This window comes from Cyprinus carpio, chromosome A20 (assembly GCF_018340385.1).
Source record: "Cyprinus carpio isolate SPL01 chromosome A20, ASM1834038v1, whole genome shotgun sequence".
In the NCBI taxonomy this organism is placed as follows: Eukaryota; Metazoa; Chordata; class Actinopteri; order Cypriniformes; family Cyprinidae; genus Cyprinus; species Cyprinus carpio.
In genome coordinates, this window is record NC_056591.1 from 18104514 (window position 1) to 18127082 (window position 22569).

Sequence of the window (22569 nt, forward strand, 5' to 3'; positions counted from 1 at the left end):
TACAATGCTTTTAGTAAATACAGCCCTGATTTTTTTAACTTTGATGTAACTACTTTATTCCGTCATATTAAATAACATTTTATCTGATATTTTAAAGTTTTTTTTGTGTGTGTGTCCATCTTGATACTGTTCATTTTGATGGTTGAATGGTTTAGTAGCCACTGAAACCAAGCTTTTTGGTTCAGTTACAAGGAAATGCATAAAAAAAGAAAGAAAGAAAAAAATGCAATGTAACAAGCTTTCTATAAAAGCATCTGTCAAACGCATTATTGTAAATGTAATCCAAACTGTTGGTCTTTGTTGCATGTGTGCAGACCTTATTATAAAGAACACTTTGTTATACAGTCATTGTTATACAGTTTGAATGTTATTCTGTAAAAAGTGTTGTACACATGTGCTGAAGTCATCTGCCTGTGTCTTATCTGATTGTTGTCGTTGGTGAAACCCCTCCTCCCGCCTCCCCCTGAGCGGGGCCCCGAGCCAGCCAGCAGCGCCGCAGATTGTAGTTGACTCGGCCTGGGGAGAGGAATCGAGAGTAGTGGCGTGCTTCTCCAGGACAAGACCCTACAGTAAACTAACTCGGAATGGATACTCACGACACATATTTACATCTCCGTAAGTCGCCGTCTTTCTTCATTTCCTGTTGCTGCTCTTCTGAGTCATATTTGCGCAGTTGCCCGTGCTGTTTGACTAAAATGTGCATTCCGCGAAAGCGTTAAAACAACTTCGCTGATGAACTTCAGACAGATTATAGTCCTGCGTACGTTGACATCGGTCAGGTGATCTCGCTGCTGTTTACAGGCATGGATGGCACTTTAATTGCGTTTATGTAATCGATCACCTTTAAAGCACGCCTGTTGTGTCGGGATCATTACTTATTGGTTTTGAGACGGTTTCCAGTCGGGTATAGCATGTACACTTCACATAGGAATGAGTGTGTGGTATAGGCTTGTATTTCAGCGCAAACTTTGTATTTCAACGCTCGCGGCTTGTTTCAGGAGTGAGTGCGAATGACATGTTATTTTAGGCAAAGTCAAGGACAACTCCAGCAAGTTGTGGTGTTACAGTGTTGAGTGTAATCATAAGACTCATTCATATAAAGAGTTGCCAATTTGTCACACCTAATTAAAGTGCTTGATGCTGCTAATCCAACTGATGTGACATTTGGAAGTCAAGATGTAATAAATTTAGTTATAATAATTATTTATATTAAAAACTTAACTGGAATACAATAGATTAGCACATGTTATTGCATTATACACTGTTGGAAAATCCAATTTAAGATTTGCTTACAAGCTGGTTGACCAGCTATCAAAGACCCAAAACACTTTGACCATCTTAAGCTAGTATGACCAACTGGTAGCAGGTGCAAGATGGTTTACAGCTTACACTATCTAATGACCAGCCGGAAACAGGAGATTTGCATAACACCGCCCAAATGTTCACACAAAGAAAGAACTTTTATTCTTTTTTTATTGTTGTTGTTTTTTTGGTTGTGACGTTGTGGAGTTGTTGTGATTTTGTTTTTAGTTTTGAACTGTTTGGTGTTTGAAAAGAGGACACAACTAGAAATCAGTGGTTAAGTTGTATTTACAACACTGTTCCAGAACAGTTCAACCCAAGTATTCAGATGTGTGCAGCGCATTTTACTGAGGACTATTTCTTGAACCTAGGAGAGTAGCCTACTATGCGGGCTGTGCACAAAGGTTGTTTCTATAACAAGTACAATTCATATTTAATAATTTGCCACTGACAATTCAAACGCGAGATTTGAGCAGTGTAGAGTAGCGCTTGTTGTTTGTCATTTCTCCGATCACAAATGCAGACATTGTGTATCGTGCCACATAAAAATAAAACAACGTGTAAAAAGACAGTTTAAGTTATTATAATGCGTAATTATGTCCCCACTGGATGCAACAAATGGCTTGTTTGTAATGGGTTTTATTGGTTTTGTCTTGTCGTGCTGGGAGACGGCATCACAGTATGGTAACGGGTGTAACATTTCCGTCACATGCTTGAGGTATTCGGCTAATCATGGCGCACTGGATAGCTGGCCAATCAGCATACACCCTGCTTTTCAGAATGATGAGCTTTGTAAAACACCAGATACACAAAATAATGTTCTTTTTAGCAACGTCATATGACCCCTTAAAGCTGGATTTTCCTGCTGAGCAAGAATTCAGCCTACTGTACATGTGCTTAAGAGGTAATATCAGATGTATTACATATTGTTAGGGGTTTTGTAGTGCAAACACAAAAAATAGTATGTTATATTAATAAGTTGAGTTAAAGCTGTATTCAAGCATGATGAAATAAAAATGGAAAATAAGTGAATAAATATAGAGTTATACTGTAAACATATGATTTATTCATGTGCCACCATGGTGTCCGGGTTATTTATGTTGTTTTCTGAACTGGGCAGACACACCAAGAGTTTTGAACTTTGAACATTAACCAGGTTAACAAGGTTAGATTAATCACAGTTAATCACATTATTTTCTTTTGTAGTGAACAACAATACACATTCAGTTCCTTATTCATTACATTTACAGTACATTAATGCTTTTTGTAGAAGTGACTTCCATTGCATTTAAGGTATATATTTTGTTAGTTAATGCATTTCCTATAATCTACCCCATGACATTGACATTGCTAGCGCCATGCCCTACTGTTTAAACTAAAGAAATTTTTAATGTCAATGAAGGAATCATTGAGCCTTCACTCTCAGCTATTTCTTGTTGCCATAGGCTTTCTGACAAGTGCCTATAGCTGACAACATTCCACCGCCTGCAACAATGCAAACCCACTCTGCAAGTCCAAAGACACAGAAAGAACATATGTACTACAGTCGTTAGGCAGGAGTGGCTCAGAGGCCTTTGTTATTGTCAGCTGTACACATGCTTTCAAACTGCTCACAGTTGTTTCTGTAGATTTCCTATTATGTGCTTTAAGCTTTCAACATGACTCACTGAGCGCAATCGCCCTTACAGTCACATTCATCAAAGAAGCCTAGCCAGGGGAAACAGAGGATATGTAGTTGATGAGAAAAGAACATATTGGAAGGGTGAGTGTATGTATTCTTTTTAAAAATGTTTGCAAAAAGGGTCCTCATCATAACACTATTGGGGTGTATGTATTCATTCCATTCAAATGAAATGATTATTGATTAATTGATTAATTAGTCCTTTTTTGCAGCAGTTTAACATTTCTTATGCACAGTCATAACCCTTATACTAGTGGTGCCGCTGCTGTAGCTAAACAATCTAACAGAGATGCTATTTTGTCCCTTAGCCACTATTAGCTTCTTGTTCTGGATTTATAAATATTCTATGGTAATGTTAGTCTGGGGTAAAGTAGACTAGGGCAAGGGTGGAAATCTATTTTGACCTACGGACATGTTCGTGCCCTGATTGCTTCTCAGAGGACATGGTGCTTTGAAATGTTAGATGTGGACACTTACATCACAGTAGCGGGTGAACTGTGTTCACGTGCTTGTCAACACGGGCTGAGAGTTGCGTCTTTGACCCTCAAAGTCAGCTGTTATACACTAACGTTCAGAAGAATCTTTTGTTACAATATAAAAGTCTTTACTGTCACTTCTGATCAGTTAATTGCATGTTTGCTGAAAAATATAAATTTTCTTTAAAATAAATCAAATCTTACTGCCCCCAAACATTTGAACAGTAATGTACACATACTGTGTTACATACTAGTTGGATACTTAATAATACTTTTAAAGGGGAGTCCTGAAAAAGGCACAAGAAGTCAGTGTTTTCCTAGTATTTTTCAATACAGATAGCATTTCAAGATATTGCCACAGCTCTTTAAAAAACACCTGAAAATGTGGCTTATTATTGGAGAATTACATGGGGATATGGTATTTAGCTAGAAGTAATACATTTATAATATAAAACTCTTTATCATTATTTTTATGTGTTTTTATGTGTGTGTTATGTCTGCTTTAATGTGTAGGTTTATCAAAAGGATTAGTTACTATAAAAGATATTTCACTGACTGATCGTTTTGTTAGCAAAAGAAATGCATGAAGATAGAAAACCTAATACAGTTGTTTTGGTGATGAGGCTCCTAATTTCTCTTTAGGCAGCTCCAATTGTGTCAATCTTCTGTGTGATCGTAACTCCCATTTCATTCAGAGAAATCCATGTGGGGCATTGCTTTTATAGGATGACATATTAAAGAGACTTTTTTAGATTCACCCTGAAGGCATTCTGTCATGAAGGCAGTTCTCTCCACTGTCTTTCAGTGAAACTGTAATGGCATCAGCATTGATATATTGTAGGCTTTAGTAGAAAGTCTTCATCATTGCAGCTGTTTTAAGGCATTACTGTATTGAAATCTCTCAAAGCTTCTTTTTAATCTTTTTCTGCACAATTAATTTGGCTCAAAATTCCCTTGACACTGACATGACCCACGCTGATATCTCAGTCAGTAAATATAAAGTTGTAGTTATTTATCTTCATTATTTATTTATTTTTCTCTGCTGTTCAGAAGTTTGAGGTTGGTTGATTTTTTTTTCAGTCTCACCAAGGCTGCATTTATTTGATCAAAAATAGAGTAAAAACAGTAATATGTTGAAATATCAATTAAACTTTTAAATAACTCTTTGTTAATAACTGGTGATGGCAAAGCTGAATTTTCAACAGCCATTATGCCAGTCTTCAATGTCACATGATCCTTCAGAAATCATTCTAAAATGCTGATTTGCTGCTCAAGAAACATTTCTTATTATTACCAATGTTGAAAACTGCTTAAAATTTTGGTGGAAACTATGTGATAAATTTTTTCAGAATTCTTAGATGAATAAAAAGTTCAAAAGAACAGAATTTATTTGCCTTTACTGTCACTTTTGATAAATTAAATGCATCCTTTCTGAATAAAAGTATTAATTAAAAAAATCAAAAAAATAAATCTGAACGTTATCTAAAAATATTGTCTTTTTTATTTTTCAACATTTTTCTTTTTTGGTAAATTGTCTTTAAACTGTTCTGTGCTAAAGCAGTACATCATGCAGCATGGCACAAAACAAGCAGTGTCTGAAGTTACAAGTGCATTAGATAATGAACACACAAGCAGGTGTGTGAGAGGAGGCTGCCAGGCTTGGCTGTGAACTGTGCGTGCATGTGTGAGAGAGCACGGTCATTGCCACTTCACTGCTCTAATAGAGGCATTGATGTGCCCATCTTACTGTGATATTATGGTAAATTATAGAATGTTATTAATAATCAGATGTACTGTAAATTTTCATTAGTCTGAAAAGCTGAATCCAAAATGAATCTAAACAAGCTTTTTTATGTGAGAAACACACACTCAAGCCCACTTCATCCCTGGTCGTGCAACAGGTGGCCCGTTTGGGCTGATAGATTTAATGACGTTCTGAGCCTCTTTCAGGGCAGACTGTGGTCTGTGCAGAAGGAGTTTTGTCAAAGCTTGGAGAGAGGCTGATCTTTGTGGCAGTAAACGGTTCCTGCTGGATTCAATCGTTGATAATCCAAGTAATCCCATAAACGAGCAGACTCCTCCCTGCAGATCCTCCCCCTACAGCCGTCCTGTTTCACTCATATCCCATCTGTTCCATCAGCAGAGTGAGTCTGTGTTCGGACAGGTGCTCTACTGTGCCTGGTGAGGTTTGGTCGAGTGGTGCTCGCAGTCATGTGGCATCCGGCAGCGTTGCCTCTTCACGATCAGAGTCACGGCAGAGAGGGCGGTCACTACAACAACCGTGAGTATCTGATAATAAGATACTCCTGTAATACTTAAGTTCCCAGGAACAATGTGGCTGATGCATCCTAAGGGAAGATGAGAGATTTGTGCTGTTGGAAACAACTGGAAATAATGTATATGACTGATTTTATAATCGGTTTAGACTGTACATGGATACATTCATTTTGGAGATGTGTTGATATGTTGTGTGGTTTATTGTCATGAGTAAAGAAGCTGTTGTTATTTCTAAGCAAGGGAATATACAGCTCACATTCATAACTGAAATTGGTTTGTTTTAACAATACCAAATGGAATTAGAAAAATAATTATTATTTTCAAACAGGTTTCCGGTTCTCTTTGAGTATATTTTAACATTGAAAAAATTCTACAAAATCTAACCCATAACAAAATACTTTCATTCGTGTATTTTATAATTGGGATGATTCTGTAATATTTAATAATTTATTTTATTTTTTGATTGTTTTAATATGTATAATATATATTTATACTTTTGTTCTTTTTTTTATGGTTAATATGTTTTTATTTTGCTTGGTTTAGATTTTTAAATAGTTGGTTTAGACTGTTAAACACTCCTGTGTTTTTGAAAGTCTTATGATCACCAAGACCATTTATCATTTGTTTGATCAAAAATACAGCAAAAAATAATATTGGTAAATATTTTTGTAATTTAAAATTGCCGCTTTTTTAAATAATTAAAAATCTAATTTATTCCTTTAATGTTAAAACTGAATTTTAAGCAGAAATTACTCCAGTCTTCATTGTCACATGATCCTTCAATAATCAATTTAATATCCTGTATAGTGCTTAAGAAACATTTATTATTATTATTATTATTATTATTATTATTATTATTGTAAGTGTTTGATGCTTATTATTTTTTGTGTTTTCATGATTTTTTTGATTAATAGAAAGCTCAAAAGAACAGCAAGAAATATAAATCTTTTGTATCTTTATAAATGTTTTTATAAAGTCCTGTCAATTTTAATCAATTTAATGCAAAATTAGTATTTATCATTTTTCCAAAAACTTTCATATATATATATATATATATATATATATATATATATATATATATATATATATATATATATATATATGTTTATATATATATATATACACACACACACACACACACACATATATATATATATATATATATATATATATATATATATATATATATATATATATATATATATATATACATATATATATATATATATATATATATATATATATATATATACATATATATATACATATACATATACATATATATATATATATGCGTGTATGTTGAATTTACACTAATGATTAGACAGTTGCTTGGCATGTCATCATGGCTTGTGTGTAATTAATCTGTAACCTCTGCTCTTAGCTGTTGGCAGTGAGAGTACTTGGCAAAGCTATGTTCTCTAATGCTGTTCAGCTGTTATAGATCAGGGTAAGGTGGCACTGGAGTATTGTGGATATTTTAGGAAGGTCTGCTTGGATCAATCTATTTCAGTATATCCCTATATATCTCACACACTCACTGTACTTCACCCCCTCGCTTCTTTGCTTTTCTTCTGTTTTTCTCTGACAATAGTTCTGTTGAGGGGTGTTTGTGTGGGTGTGTGTGTGTAAATACTTAGACTGACAAGGACAAACTCCCATTTGATCACACAATAGAAAGCGGTGACAGAAGTTGTTGTCGCCGATTGATGGTCACTCTCTGTTGTTCTTTCTCTTTCTGTTTCTGTCTTTCTTTGAGAGGCGTCAGTGTTGATGAAACAAATAAAACTTGCACAATACCGACATAGTAAGTGAGCCTGCATGGAAGTTTGCATATCTCATTCTTCAAATTAATATTATGTATAAGATTGCATTAATTTACCTTGGAGTAAATCTAGGTGTCTTTAATATAACATATATATGATGTTTTGGAAAGTACAGCTGAAACATACATTACAAGTATGTGTACATGCCTTAACGGATTTGTTTAGGCATCTTAATTCTAGTGATGACAAATCTTAAAGGGATAGTTCACCCAAAAATGTAATTTCTGTCATCATTCTCTCACCCTAATGTCTTTCTAAAGTTGTATAACTTTCTTTTTTCTGTGGAACACAGAAGAAACTGTATTTGACCATACTGTGAAAGTCAAAAACAACACTGGAACCCATTGACTTTCATTGTATGGGAAAAAAATAAAAATAAAAAATCAACTCATTATATAAACTATAAACACTTTAAAGGAGACAGGCATGTAGATGTTTGTGAAAGATGTTTTCTCTGTTTTGGAGAGATTATTATTTTTAAATCATACCCTATTTATTGCATCAAAATTTGTTAATGATTTACTATATTAAAGGATGGATAATTGTATCAGTTGTTTATTATTCATGCAACAATACATAACTACAATAACTTTGTCTAGTGCTCTTATGTAAGTTTATAGCATGATTTGTGAAAATTTAACTATACTGAATGACATAGCTTAGAGTTCTTCATGGATGGTTTTTGCGTATTTCATTTCATTCTGTAACCTACTTCTTCTACAGATCTGTGTACTAGTGTTAAATGCTACTGTTTTTGACAACATTGATAACGTTTATGACAGATAATATCATGATCATTTTTGCTTTTCCCTTACCGAATGTCGTATCCTGTCAGCAAAAACCTGTGCAGTGTGCATGCAGACTGCTGTCAGTTAAGTGCCAGATATTGGTCAAAAAATTTAAATAAAAATTAACCAAAATTATTTCCAATCTTTTGCAAATAAGATAAGATAAAGATATGCTGACTCTAAACTGCAACTTCCTACTTTATTAACTCTCTAAAGTGTTAATTAAGTGAAAAAGACAAGTCCAAAAATGCTTATAATACCTGGATGTGGCAAAACTCTCTGAAGACTCGTTCACTCCACCAGCATCTCTCAGCGATAATTTTCATACCAGGGACGCTAAACAATCTTGCAAACTGAATTGTACATGTAATGCATGCATTCATATGAGGAGTTTAACATCAAATTAGTCATTCAGAGAACAAATTTTATTTTTGAACATGAAAAATTTACTGAGGTCCGGACCTTGGTGGCCTGCTTGCAGGCAGAAGCATGTTGTTAGGCAATATGGTGGATGTGAACAGTGGCAATGGTATTGGAGCAAACTGCATTATTGTGTGTGCTTGTGTTAATATAATATTTTGTTCCAGAAAATTGCATTCAGAAAGTTGTTATTGTTGTACTGCCTATAGTTTTCATTTCACCTGGAAATGGTGTTTTTGGAGTTATGCAAAAATGTAACTGAAAATGTCTTTTGAGGGTCTTTGTTCATTGCTAAGTTTATCTAGACAGTCTTTCAAAATTGTACAATATGTTTGATATAAACATTACAGACAGAGACTCCCTCCTCTTCATTTTTTTACCCTAATCCTTCCTTTTACCAGTTTTCTTTGATTTTTTTTTTCTTCATCTCTCTCGATTGTTGAGGTTACTCATGGTTATGTGTAGGTCTGACAACACTGTGGTTTCTCACATGCTGCTGCTGTTAGATCCCATTTGTAACCTAACATCTAGTCTCCTTTGGTAACACTTTTTTGTGTGCAGTTGTTGCCTTAAGGAACTTTTAAAAATTTCTTGTAACAGATTCAATTAGTTTAAGCGTTATCATGACAAGGTTTCCCTATTAAGAGGCCTGTCTGAGTAAAGCTGAAAGGATCAATTGTCTCTTTATGTTTTGATTGAGAGTGAGACAGCTGGTTTCAAATATCCCAGAACAGCTTGTTAATTCTGAAAGCTGTGAGTGATGTTCACGTGTATTGGGGTGGACATTTGTGACTTTATCTGTTTCTACTTCTCTATTGCATCTCTTGGAAGAAACTTTACATTGATCCTCTGTTAAACCCTCAAGCTATATGAACAAGCTCAGTTTCAGGAATTTTGGAACAGAAATTGTTGTTGTCAGTTAATTTGCCGTATTGTTAAGCTAGCTAGTAGTGTGACCCTTAATCAGTTTTTTCTTACAGATTCAGTTTCTTTTTTCTTTTTTTTTTGTACAACAGGACAGAATATTATACACCACTGTTCAAAAGGTTGGGTTCAGTAAGATAGTTTTATGTGAAATTAGTCATTTTATTTAGCAAGGATACATTAAGTTAATCAAAAGTTACAGTAAACACTTTTACATTTCTAGATCTGCCAACCGGTACACATTTTGTGTAGTGGGTACGCAGTTTGACCTCAAAGTACGCTGGGATGATTTGTCACTCTAAACTACGCAAAAACCTGGTTATGCCTTTGTACAAGCACAGTACTTAAATCATCTGCTGCGGTTTATTTGTGTTCATATAGTTCATATAGTCCTTATAATAGGGCTTTTAGTCCAAAAGTGTGCAAACTTGGATAAATACCGATATATTTGCACTAGAGCTGCACGATTAATTGTTAGAAGATCGCGATCTCGATTCAAACAATAGATACTTTCAAAAATGCTGATTCATCCAGTAATGAAACAAGTGAATCATTCATTCAAACCACTTTTTCCTAATTTTATTATTAACAATTTGTGTACTAAATATATTTTAAATACATATCAATTAAAATGTTTAATAATTCATTCAAATTAATTAAACACTTTTAAATAGACTGCAGCAATAATATTTTGTCACGCATTGTTTTGTTTAGTTCAGAATCATGGGAGAATCGTGATCTCTATTTGAGACAAAAAAAATTGTGATTCTCAATTTATCCAGATTCGTGCAGCTCTAGTGCAGACCTTTGGGAAATATTTAACATGAATAACGTTAAATATGTCTTCTCATTAAAAGAGTTCTTCTGAAAAAATATTTGGATGTATTGGTTTCTTCACAACCAATTTATATGTTGAAACATTTGAGAATATAGGAACCCCCCTTCCCCCCACCAAACCCTGTGTCCCATGCCGTCACACTAGTGGTACTCAAAAAAATGTCCAAGGTTGGCCGGTCTCCATTTATTAAGTGTTCCATATTCGTTATTTCAGGAAATTTTAGAGTTTTTCTGTTTTGATAATAATAAGAAATGTTTCTTGAGTAAGCTTTGCCATCACAGTAATAAATTACATTTATACATTCAAATAACATTTTTAAATTGCAATAATCTTTCAAAATATTACTGTTTTTTTTCCTGTAAAGAAATGGAGACTTGATAAGCATAAGAGACTTCTTTCAAAAACACACACACACAAAAAAAGTCCAACCAACCAATCTTATACCAAATCACGACCTCATTCAGTGAAGGGCTGTTCATACCCATTTAAAATTGACTTTATTAGTCTTTTGACCAATTTCCAAAAAGAACCAAGTCATTTCTTCATAAATCAGACTACATTTGCCACACTGTATGAATGCTTTTGAGTAGTTTTCACACTCAATTAAGATTTAAAGTATTCAGGATCTGTAACTTTTCAGTTCATTTTGATAAACAAGAGGTCTGGTGGAACACAGTTACTTCACAAACTCTTGTGCAATGATCATTGGAACAGTCCCTGCTGATCGTTACATTGTGACATTAACAGGGGTCATCAAATGTAAGATGTCACAAACATTACTCTTCACTTCAGTGCCACAGAATATCAGCTGTCATATGATCATGATATGATAGGATGTTTTGAAGCTTAACATTTCCTGTCGAGTTTGTTTCCAAAGGTCAGCATATTGACCCAATCAGCATTTTTCTGATGTCCAGTTTCAGAATATATAGTGTACTGTCTATTTTTTCTGTCTGTCTGTCTGTCCTTATTTTACTTCACTTTTTTGTGTGAATATAAAGCAGTTGTCAGCATAAGTTATTTTATGCATGTATGATGCATCATGTGATAAAATGTGCTTGTTTTGAACAGAGTGATACAGAGGTTACTACAGGACACACTCAGAGTTCATGCCTGGTTCACTGAATGATGTCTCTTCACTTGATAGTACTCTATTATTCTTTAGTATTCACTTCTCTCTTACCTTTTCAAACACTGACTTTTTCATCCACTTACAGCAGCAGTTTCAGGCCTAAGACTTTTTTTTGCAACAGAACACACATTTAAACACACAAGTCCTTTAAAAAACATTTAATTAGTAACAGTGTAAGACAGCTCTCAATACTGCCATAAATTTTAGTTTTTAACATATTCCAGACCTCCTGTGGCCTGCATGAGTCCAGCTCATTTTTACCTCTGTCAGATATCTGGGGACATGAACATGAATAAAATGCATTATTTCAGCAGTTCTGATAAAAAAAAAAAAACATGAGCTTGTGTGTCTTTTTACATTTTTGTCTGTGTATATTTGTGTGTAGCATACATTAATGCTTTTTCATTTAAAGGATGGTGAATGAGATGTTTAGGTATAAGATTGTTACCAGCTATTAAATGTACTCTGCATGTGTATGTTAATTATTCACATTGAAAAGATAGTGGGTGCTGATAAATTAGTTTATGATATGGTTGATTAAGTGGTGTTGATAACTGAAGTGTGAGGTGTGTGTGTGTGTGTGTGTGTGTGTGTGTGTGTAGTCCTGGGCTTTGGAGGATTATGGACATATGGCAGTAATCAGGGTTGATTTAATGTCCGGCAGCTCTCTACAGCAGACTGGGATAGAGTCACTTCTACCCCCTTCCACCTTTTTGTGTCTCTTGCCCTCCCCACAACCCCCGTCTTTTTGACAGGTGGTTGAAAATATTTGTCAGTGATGAGAAGAGGGTTTAGTGTCATTATTGATCAGATGTCAACTTCGTTTAGGATGGAAATAAGTGATTCAAAAGATTTTTTTTTAAATATTGGCAATGTATGTGATTGTGCCCGCACTGACCTGTGCGATTTCATGTGGTCTCCGCTGAACTTGATAGCAGTCTACCAAAGGCTGCACTTTGGTCCCAGACAGCTGTACAAAGGTCATGTCCACTGCCGAGTCATTGTGAAATCCTGATGAATGTCTGGCACAAGGACCATCTCAGTATAATAAGATCTGAATTATCAGCTAAAGGTTGATGCATCTAAACAATTTTTCTTTTAGAACTAATGAAATGTAAATCTGCAGAGATAGAGCTATAGTAACCTTGCCATCTGTAGGGTGTCAATTATACTTGTTAAACTTGTAAATTTTAAAGTCAACATAAAACTAAAACTTTGGAATAAAAGGTTAGAAGCATATGTTCAAAGTAAATTTGAGTACAATTTATAGTTGGTAATTAATTAATTATTAATTGAACATTAATTTGCGATATTATGAATTTTATTTCAGCTCTGTATAAAGATATAAAAGTACCAAAGCCATAAACATTCTGTGTAACGGCCCTGTTTTCAGCCTTAGGTAGTCTGTCTTATGCGTGGGACTTGTGTGGTCTGTTTTAAATGTAATAGATCAGGTGGGTCATTCGAGGGTAGGCCGACACGCGGACCACTGTAGGACCATGTTACTGCCCTACCAAAGGCATCTTGGCCATCTGCCACAGAAATTCCCCCTTCTGCCCAGAGTCTGGGACACACACACATGCACCAGCTTGGAAGAATACAGCTATTGCAGACTGTTTATTTATAACATACTGTAGCGTTTAAGTGCTGAAATTCATGATTATGCCTGGTTAATAAACAGTATATCCTGGATTTGTTTAATTTTAAGTAAAAGAAACAGCAAGATAGAGAATTATACTACAAAAGAAGCTCATTTCAGACACTTATAGGGTGTGTCTCCCTACACTCTCAGAAAAAAAGGTACAAAACTGTAACTGGGGCAGTACCCATTAAAAAGGTACTAACATGTACACTTTAGGTTCTAATATGTACTTTTAAAGTACTAATATTTAACTTTAAATATAAATATAAAGTAATATAATATAAAGTACTAATATTTAACTTTGGGGTACACCATTTTGAAAAGTTAGCTACTGTTAAACTTAAAAAATAAGGTTGTTGGTTAGTTTTTGTTGCTGGTTTTGCTTTGACTGAGGTGCCCTTGAGCAAGGCACCGAACCCCCAACTGCTCCCCGGGCGCCGCAGCATAAATGGCTGCCTACTTCTCCAGGTGTGTGTTCACGGTGTGTGTGTGCGCACTTTGGATGGGTTAAATGCAGAGCACGAATTCTGAGTATGGGTCACCATACTTGGCTGTATGTCACGTCACGTCACTCACTTATTATTAAGGTAATATGTACTATTTTGGGGTAAATAGGGTGTTAAGATGTACCTTAGGGTACTGTCCCATTGACAGCCCTGTAACTTTTTTTCTCAGTGTACAAACTTCTCATTTGCCAAGTTTATGTGGCACATGCTACATTTCCCATCATTCTCAGCATGAGAATGATAAAACATGTAAATGACTTTACAGATAAAGAAAATTGCCCTTATTTTTGCATATTATGTACTTTAGTGTTTAGCTTTACAGCCATTTAGTAATATACGAGAGCTAAAAAAAAATATTAATGCACTATTTTGACTGCTAAACTGTAATTGATTATTGTCCATTGACAACATGGTAGTTTCATGTGTCTTGTAGCAATCTGTTGTGTCTTTCTTTTGATTTACTAAAATAATTTCAGCTCAGAGCAACATTATATGTCCATTTATTTATTTGGTAAGCAGCCATATAATAATGGTGGATACGGTGGACTCGTCAGCTAAAAATAAACCACTTCAGGGTGACACGAATCCCCTCCGCTTTATGTCTTGATGACCCTGTCTGGGTTTATTTTGCAATAATTCATTAGCAGTATAATGAAATAACCTGCAAGAGATAAACAATCACCAGAATATCTGACCAAATCACTGCTTTATGTGTTGCACATTTCAATAAAGCAACCTGTTGAAGCTGTGTTCATGTTAATTTAATCTTAAACCCGATTCGGACAGTTATTGTTTCTCATGTGGACATCTGTAAAAATAAATTTACATATCACCTCAGTGATAAAACCAAAACTCCTGGATTCGGATGGCGATTTATTCACAGAGGAGGAGTGAGTTCTGTGATCCTACGAACCTGGGAACACGCTGCTCATGTGACCAGTCACATAATTGTCTGCTGTAAATAAAATGAATTTTACTTACAAAATGTATTCTTCTTATTATTGTGTAAAAAGATTTCAAAATACTTATTATTATGTAAAATGTATTATTATCATTCCAAGCATATTTTATAATATATAATCCTATTTATTATTTGATTATTTAAATCTCCTGTTTAAAAAGACGCTCTATAGTTGTATATAATTATACACGATATAGTAATGTAGCTTATATCAGTTTATAATACACATTTTAAAACTGTATTGCATACCTGCTGCTGCCATAATAAAGAGCCATATCAAATGTTTGTGTGCTTTTCTTCTCTTTCTGCTCCCAGTCGCTGTGAGCAGTTATGAAGTATTGTTCTTTAAAATACTTTCCAGCATTTCAGAAAGAAATATGAATGCAAATTACACCGAAGTGCAACAGTTAACGTACCTTACGGTGTTATGGAGTGCTCAAAAAGGGTTTAAGCACTGAATTTTTAATCAATTTCCTTTTGTAATCTCAGAGATGTGGATTCAGACGGCAATTAAATTACCACACGACCTTGGTGTTTGTCAAAAAACAGTAGGTAATTCGGCTGGCGATTTTTACGGGGGTTGTGAGAGAAAAACACCGACATCCTGGATTCGGACGGCAATTAAATCACAGCCTACCCCCTGTAGATGGTGAAAATCACTTACGTCCCCCTGAGAAACATTTACCGTCCGAATAGGGCTTTAGATGAATTTGATTTGATCTTCATCTTGATGAATGATGAAATGAGTTAACGGATTGCAACACTATCAGTATTGGCAAAAAGTTGCAACCTTTGCCCTGTGTGTGTCCTTGTACTACGTTAGATAGATTATATGTGTTTGTGCCGGTACAAACTACCATTACCAGGTACTCGTATGTAGCACTCCATCAGCTGCTGACTGAATGGTTAAAGCAGCAGGGCTTAATGCATTCTCTCAGTAAAATGCCCTCTTAGATTTACTCAAACAGCATATTTTTCATTACACATTTTAGGCCTTAATAAAGGAGGTAATTGATGTTCTGCAAAGGCACATGTTTCCACAGTAACTTGATGTTCCTGTGGGCACATACTTACCCTGTTCTCTGACGTCTGTACATGCTAAATAAAAACACAGGTTGTCATGATAAATTTATATAGACCTGTCACACTGACCTGTCTGATTGATTGATTTATACATTACAGATCATAGGTTTGGAATAATTAAGATTTTCTTTACTTCTTTTCTTCTTTTTTCTTTAAGAAGTCTTTATGCTCACCAAGGCTGCATATATTTGCTTAAAAAAAGTATAAAAACAGTAAAAACTGTAATTTGTGGAGCATCTATGTGTCATTTTAGTCATTTTAGTACTAAATTTAAATTGCTCTTATCTTGTCTAATATTAATCTTTCTTGTTGTCTGTTCACAGACACTAGTGCTCTTAATTCGCCCCCCTCTCAGCCGCCACCCTTAAGCTCCATGGTTGGTCACCCGTCCGTCATCAGTTCGTCCCGCCCACTGCAGTCTCCCATGAGCACCTTGGGCTCATCTATGAATGGCCTGGCTTCACCCTACTCAGTCATCGCCCCGTCTCTGGGCTCACCATCCATTTCCTTGCCCTCTACACCCAGTATGGGCTTTAACACTCTCTGTAGTCCGCAGGTAAGAAACTTCCCATAATTCTGTGCTCTCTCAGACTGACACCAACTGAAAGCAATAAGTCTGTCCTGCAAACAAATGTTGTGCTTTCTCATAAATTAAAATTAGCCTCTTGGCGGTACCCTTTAAAAGCTTACTAATATGTACACTTCAGGTACTAATATGTGACCCTGGAGCACAAAACCAGTTTTAAGTCGCTGGGGTATATTTGTAGCAATAGCCAAAAATACATTATATGTGTCAAAATTATAGATTTTTCATTTATGCCAAAAATCATTAGGATATTACGTAAAGACCATGTTCCAATAAAATATTTTGTACATTTCTTACTGTAAATATATTCAAACTTATTTTTTTATTAGTAATGTGCATTGCTAAGAACTTCATCTGGACAACTTTAAAGGACATTTTCTCAATATTTAGATTTTTTGCACCATATCTTTGTAATATCCAGATTTTCAAATAGTTGTATCTTGGCCAAACCATACATCAATGGAAAGCCTGTTTATTCAACTTTCAGATGATGTATAAATCTCAATTTCGAAAAATTGACCCTTATGACTGGCTTTGTGGTCCAGGGTCACATATGTACCTTTAAAGTACTAATATGTACCATTTAGAGGCAAGTGAGGTACAAAGATGTACTTTTTAGCTTTTGTACTTTAGGGTACTGACCCAGTGGCAGCTTTGTGTTCCTTTATTTTTTAAGGGTGTATGGATGCCCTGGTGTTGAAAGAGGTCAGCTTATGTGTGTGTGTCTGTATATGTGCCTCATCTCTCCCTGGAGGCCAGAGAAAGCCATTGACTCAGACAAATGTTTCAGGCTTTTAGTCCAATGAAAGGACATCAATAACTATGAACTTACAGTATACGGGCATATGGGGCAAGTAAGTGTGTGTGTTCTGACATACAGGCTCTAAATGTACTTGAAATTATATTGAAATTAAAAGAAAATGTGTTAAATCTTGTAATGCTGGTAGCATGTGCCATTAGCTGTGCCTGGTGTTTCTTGTTCTGAAATCCTGTACATGGGTGTTTCTTCAACTTTGGCCTCTTTTTTTGTCCCGGGTGGATTGTAATATTCCCAAAATAATGGCAAAAAGCCCTCAAAATAAAATAAAATAACATGTATTAAAAATGTATTAGACTTTTTAAAACACTTGGTGATGAAAGAGTGAAACTATCATATTTATTGTGTGAAAATGGGTTTTCTTGTCTTGTTACAGCAAAAAATGTAAAAAAAAAACCAAGGTTAATATCAGAAAGTTTTGTTGTTATGTTTTTATTTTATTTAATTTTTTCTATAAAACTTAGTTTTTTTCACTTTAATACTTAAACTTGTTTGAGTTAGTTGCTAAAGCAAAATTAATTATTTTCATTTAGGTTTCTAATTTTAATTTAGTTTTTTCACCTTAAATTTGTACTAGCAGCATCATTATTCAGCTTTATTTCATTGTATTAGTATAGTTTTGTTTTAATTTAAAATTGTAAAACATTTGAGATATGACGGAAACTATGTTGTTGTGAGTGGTTGGTTTTTTTTTTAAACAAAAAAAGCAGCCAAATACAAACATAAATCAACAGACAAACATATGCCAGTAATTCACTCAAAATAAGGCTCACTGAATCACATGCTGGATTTGACAAGCTTTCTTAATGCCTGAGGTATGGCCATGTACTGCCACCTGCAGGCTTAATGGAGTAATGCAGAAAACAGTATGTGATGGTAAAATTGGGAATTCTTCTGAGAGGGAAAGAGACCCAAATATCCCCTCCCATTTGAAATGTTATGTCAACGCTTTCACAGCTACATGTGTAATGGCCTTGCAAAAATGGAGTCTGTTTTTGTGCGTTTGTGAGTGTGTATGTCTCCTGTGCTGGGAGGACACAAACAGTCTGCTGCTGCATTGTGACAAAAAGTCCACTCCTGGTTGCACTGTATGATAAACTGTTTCCGTCTCTCCTCACCTGTCTTCCTGTCTTACAGATGAATTCTTTAAATGTGAATAACTCAGAAGACATCAAGCCTCCACCAGGATTGGCTCCGCTGAGCAACATGAGCAGCTATCAGTGCAGCAGCCCTGGATCCCTCTCCAAACACATCTGTGCCATTTGTGGGGACCGATCTTCAGGTACAACAACACAGGGATATTTAGGTGTTGCATTAGGTTTTGGTTTGGAAGTTAATGCAAGATACATCTCCATCTCTTCTGAGGTCCAGTATGGTTGTGTTTGCAGGGAAGCACTATGGAGTTTACAGTTGTGAAGGTTGCAAAGGCTTCTTTAAGAGGACCATCCGAAAAGACTTGACCTATACGTGTCGAGACTGTAAAGAGTGTTTGATCGACAAACGCCAGCGCAACCGTTGCCAGTATTGTCGCTACCAGAAGTGCCTGGCAATGGGCATGAAGCGGGAAGGTTTGTATTTGCGTGTTTTGTATTCATAATTCAATGATTTTTTAATCAAACTTTTTAAGGTTTTGTTTTGTGCTTTTTGCTGCCTTTGTGGCCAGAAGAGATTTTAATCTCAAAACGTTTTAACATTATGCTTTAATATTATGCTAAATAAAATTATATATAATATACATTATATTATATTATATAGTATTTCTGTATAACCTTACATAACTGCTTTATAATAGAAGACACTATATTGTACATTTGTCTTCTTACAATATCTAAAATATACTTTAAAATAGAATAAAGTAAAATAGATTTTAATATAACAAATAAAGGTAATATTAAAAAAGTGAGATTTCTTAAATATTGTTTAAATGTGCCATAAATCATTACATTGATTTATAATGTACTCATTTGCTCTGCTGGACCCCATAGCGGTGCAGGAAGAGAGGCAGCGTGGGAAGGAGAAAGGTGATAATGATGTGGAATCGACGAGCAGTTTTAATGAAGACATGCCTGTGGATAAGATTCTGGATGCAGAACTCGCGGTCGAACCTAAGACTGAGACGTACACAGAGAACAGTCCGGGCAACTCAGTAAGACAAAGACATTTAGATTTATTCAAATACAATTTACACAGTACATACATGCTGATTTCAGAATTCTTTGAGAAAGTAACAACTAAAATACTCTCTCTTATTCTTTCATCTGGTCTCCTTCTCCAGACAAATGACCCAGTCACTAATATCTGCCATGCAGCTGACAAGCAACTGTTTACTCTGGTGGAGTGGGCCAAGAGAATACCTAATTTCTCCGATCTGCCTCTGGATGATCAGGTCATTTTGCTTCGAGCAGGTATTAGACACCAATATGTCTATACACAGGTGTTAACATATATAAATATAGATCAGGGTGGCCGACGTCAGTCCTGGAGAGCCACAGTCCTGCAGACTTCAGCTCCAACCCTGATCAAACACACCTCAACAAGCTAATAAAGGTCTAAGGATTACTAGAAAGCAGCAGGCAGGTGAGCTTTTATCAAGGTCGGAGCAAAACTCTTCAGGTCTGTGGCTCTCTAGAATCACTGATATAGACAAAAAAATAAAAAAAAACTTTTTGGACACCTTGACTGATTTTATCCATTTAAATGGCTGACTTTGTCTTACAAAGCAAAACTATACTAAAAATATAAAACCTATTATCAAACAAGAACCAGTTTTATCAACATAATTGTCTACGCTAGGTCTCTGTGAAGTGATATGCACATAAAAATTATGCAATACTGATAAAATACATATTTTGCCTTTTTTTTTAAATCATAACTGAAGTAGTAATGTAGAGTATATTATGGCTGTGTATTTAAGCAGTGAAAATGCATATTGCACATCTTCTAGGTTTATTGTCGTTGTAGTTGCTGCTGTTGTCATTTATAATGTTAAAGGGTCAGGCAGAACTGTGTTGGATATGTAAGTGGGAATGCTGACCTCTGCTGGTCAAACATTTCACATGCACGCTGCAGAACATCATAAAGCCTTGCTAATAAACAACACTGTGTTGAATTAAGATACAGGGAGAGATTAAAAAAATGTCTCCTCCTATTCATGTAATTTATGTTATTCGTGTCATTTTTCTTCTTACAGGATGGAACGAGCTCCTCATTGCTTCATTCTCTCATCGCTCAATCACAGTTAAAGATGGCATCTTGCTGGGCACAGGCCTCCATGTCCACAGGAGCAGTGCTCACAGTGCAGGTGTCGGCTCCATCTTTAACAGGTGAGACTTTCTACCTTCAACACCTCTGAATTAATAAACATCTCTCGTTTGTTTAGAGAATGATCAGAAAATATGTATCATCTTTATTTTTATTACAACTATTGTGTTCAAGCTTTGTGTGTGTGTTTGTGTGGCAGGGTATTGACTGAGCTGGTGTCTAAAATGAAGGATATGCAGATGGATAAGACCGAACTAGGCTGCCTTAGAGCCATCGTCCTCTTCAACCCTGGTGTGTTGCGCACTTCCATTTTTATACGCTTATCTGCAGCATAGACAAACTACGTTATTTTATTTCATTTAAAGTTTTATAAGATAATATTTAAAGGAATGGTTCACCCAAATCCTGCCTTTATTTACATTCCAAATTTTTTTTATTTCCTGGAATGCCTTGGGAATTGACACAGATTATATCAATTGTGAAGACCTTGACTGATTTTATCTTATAATTGTCTTATGATTGTCTCTTCTCGTAGATTCCAAAGGCTTGTCCAACCCAGCGGAGGTAGAGGCACTGAGGGAGAAAGTTTACGCCTCACTGGAGACCTATACTAAACAGAAGTACCCTGATCAGCCTGGCAGGTACAGTCATGTACATGTTTGTTCATTAAATACTGATCAAATCTGTTACACATACTCAATTTCACCTGCTATCCTGCTCCCTGGCTGCTTTACAGGTTTGCTAAACTTTTGTTGCGTCTTCCTGCCCTCCGATCCATTGGACTTAAGTGTTTGGAGCACCTGTTTTTCTTCAAGCTGATTGGAGACACACCCATAGACACTTTCTTAATGGAGATGCTTGAAGCACCCCATCAGATCACGTGACATGAGTTCTAACGGACCATTTTTTGTACATATTCTTATGTAACTAATATAATAACGAACTTGATTGAAGATATTGCAGTTTGCTGCATATTTTAAACCATGCACAAATTATTATTCTTTTTAAAAAAAAATACTGGCAGGGGAAAAAGAGGAGCAAGTCTGAAAATATACAGATGAAATTAATTTTATTGGTATGGTTTTGAAAAGAAGTGTTGTGAATGTAAATAGCTGATATCAGGTATCCACTGTTGCAATTAAAGAAAAAAATATATTTTATTCAAGGAATGTTTATCAAACCCAAACAATAATTTCTAAAATGAAGTTTAGAATTCTGTTCAAATAAATATTTAAATATTTAAATACTATGTTTTGTTTGTTTGTTTGTTTTTGAATAAAAAAAATGGAGCAAGTTGTCATTTTCTGTCTTTATTTTACTGAACCATTTTTTTTCCTGTAGAACCAAAAGCCTTTAAAGAGCAAGCCATTGTTTGAGACGTGGTGTTGTCCAAGTTTAACCCATTTAATCCCACCGGTCACAATAGTGACCATAAAAAAGGTTTTCATTTATAAAGCTCTAAAAACCTTACTGACTGATGTTTTAGTGTACTTCCTGCAAATATGGAAAAAATAAAGGGTCTTAATTAAATATGTGCAGTTTTACATGATTAGTGCAAATTGTCACATGACCAGAGCAGCCTATTTCCTGTTTGCACCTTGAGAAGATGATGACTGCATCAAAGCTCCAAAACTAAAGGCTAGTCTTAACATAAATATAGGACAAAGATTTTTGCTATACATGTTCTTTAGGGTGTCTAGTATTAATATATGCATTCACATATATTTAGTTTTGTTGAGTGTGGCCATAGAATGAGTAAACATGTTGATGGTCACAATAGTGACCGGTGGGATACGTTAACTTAGGTAAACAATATAAATCCAATTGCAGTTGCTGGTAAAAATGACAATAAAATGTTGCAATAACAAAATATTGCACTAAATTAAAAAAAATCCAATGTTAGAAAAAATGTACAGTAATGATGTGGTAATACTCTAAGCATTAATATAAATTTTTTATTATTTTTTTTTAATCTGTGTTCCTATCAATGTTGCGTAAGTTTATTTTTTCTTTTTCTTTTTTTTTCTCTGCATAATAGTAACCCTAGAA

The 22569-nt window shown here is 35.1% G+C and overlaps 1 protein-coding gene across 2 annotated transcripts; it reads left to right on the forward strand.

Annotated features, from left to right (window-relative positions):
* The first annotated feature begins 456 nt into the window (after positions 1-456).
* Positions 457-21813, forward strand: LOC109058907 (retinoid X receptor, gamma b). Of its 2 annotated transcripts, XM_019076111.2 has the most exons (11): positions 499-615; positions 5603-5740; positions 16180-16412; positions 18397-18541; positions 18648-18827; positions 19245-19405; positions 19535-19664; positions 20450-20582; positions 20720-20811; positions 21056-21161; positions 21257-21813. In XM_019076111.2, the coding sequence occupies exons 2-11, from the start codon at positions 5671-5673 to the stop codon at positions 21402-21404; spliced, it is 1398 nt and encodes a 465-aa protein (XP_018931656.1). In that variant the 5' UTR covers positions 499-615; positions 5603-5670; the 3' UTR covers positions 21405-21813. The 2 variants fall into 2 exon arrangements, with proteins under 2 accessions (XP_018931666.1, XP_018931656.1); XM_019076121.2 differs by lacking the exon at positions 5603-5740 and having other exon boundaries at positions 457-615.
* Positions 21814-22569: the final 756 nt, after the last annotated feature.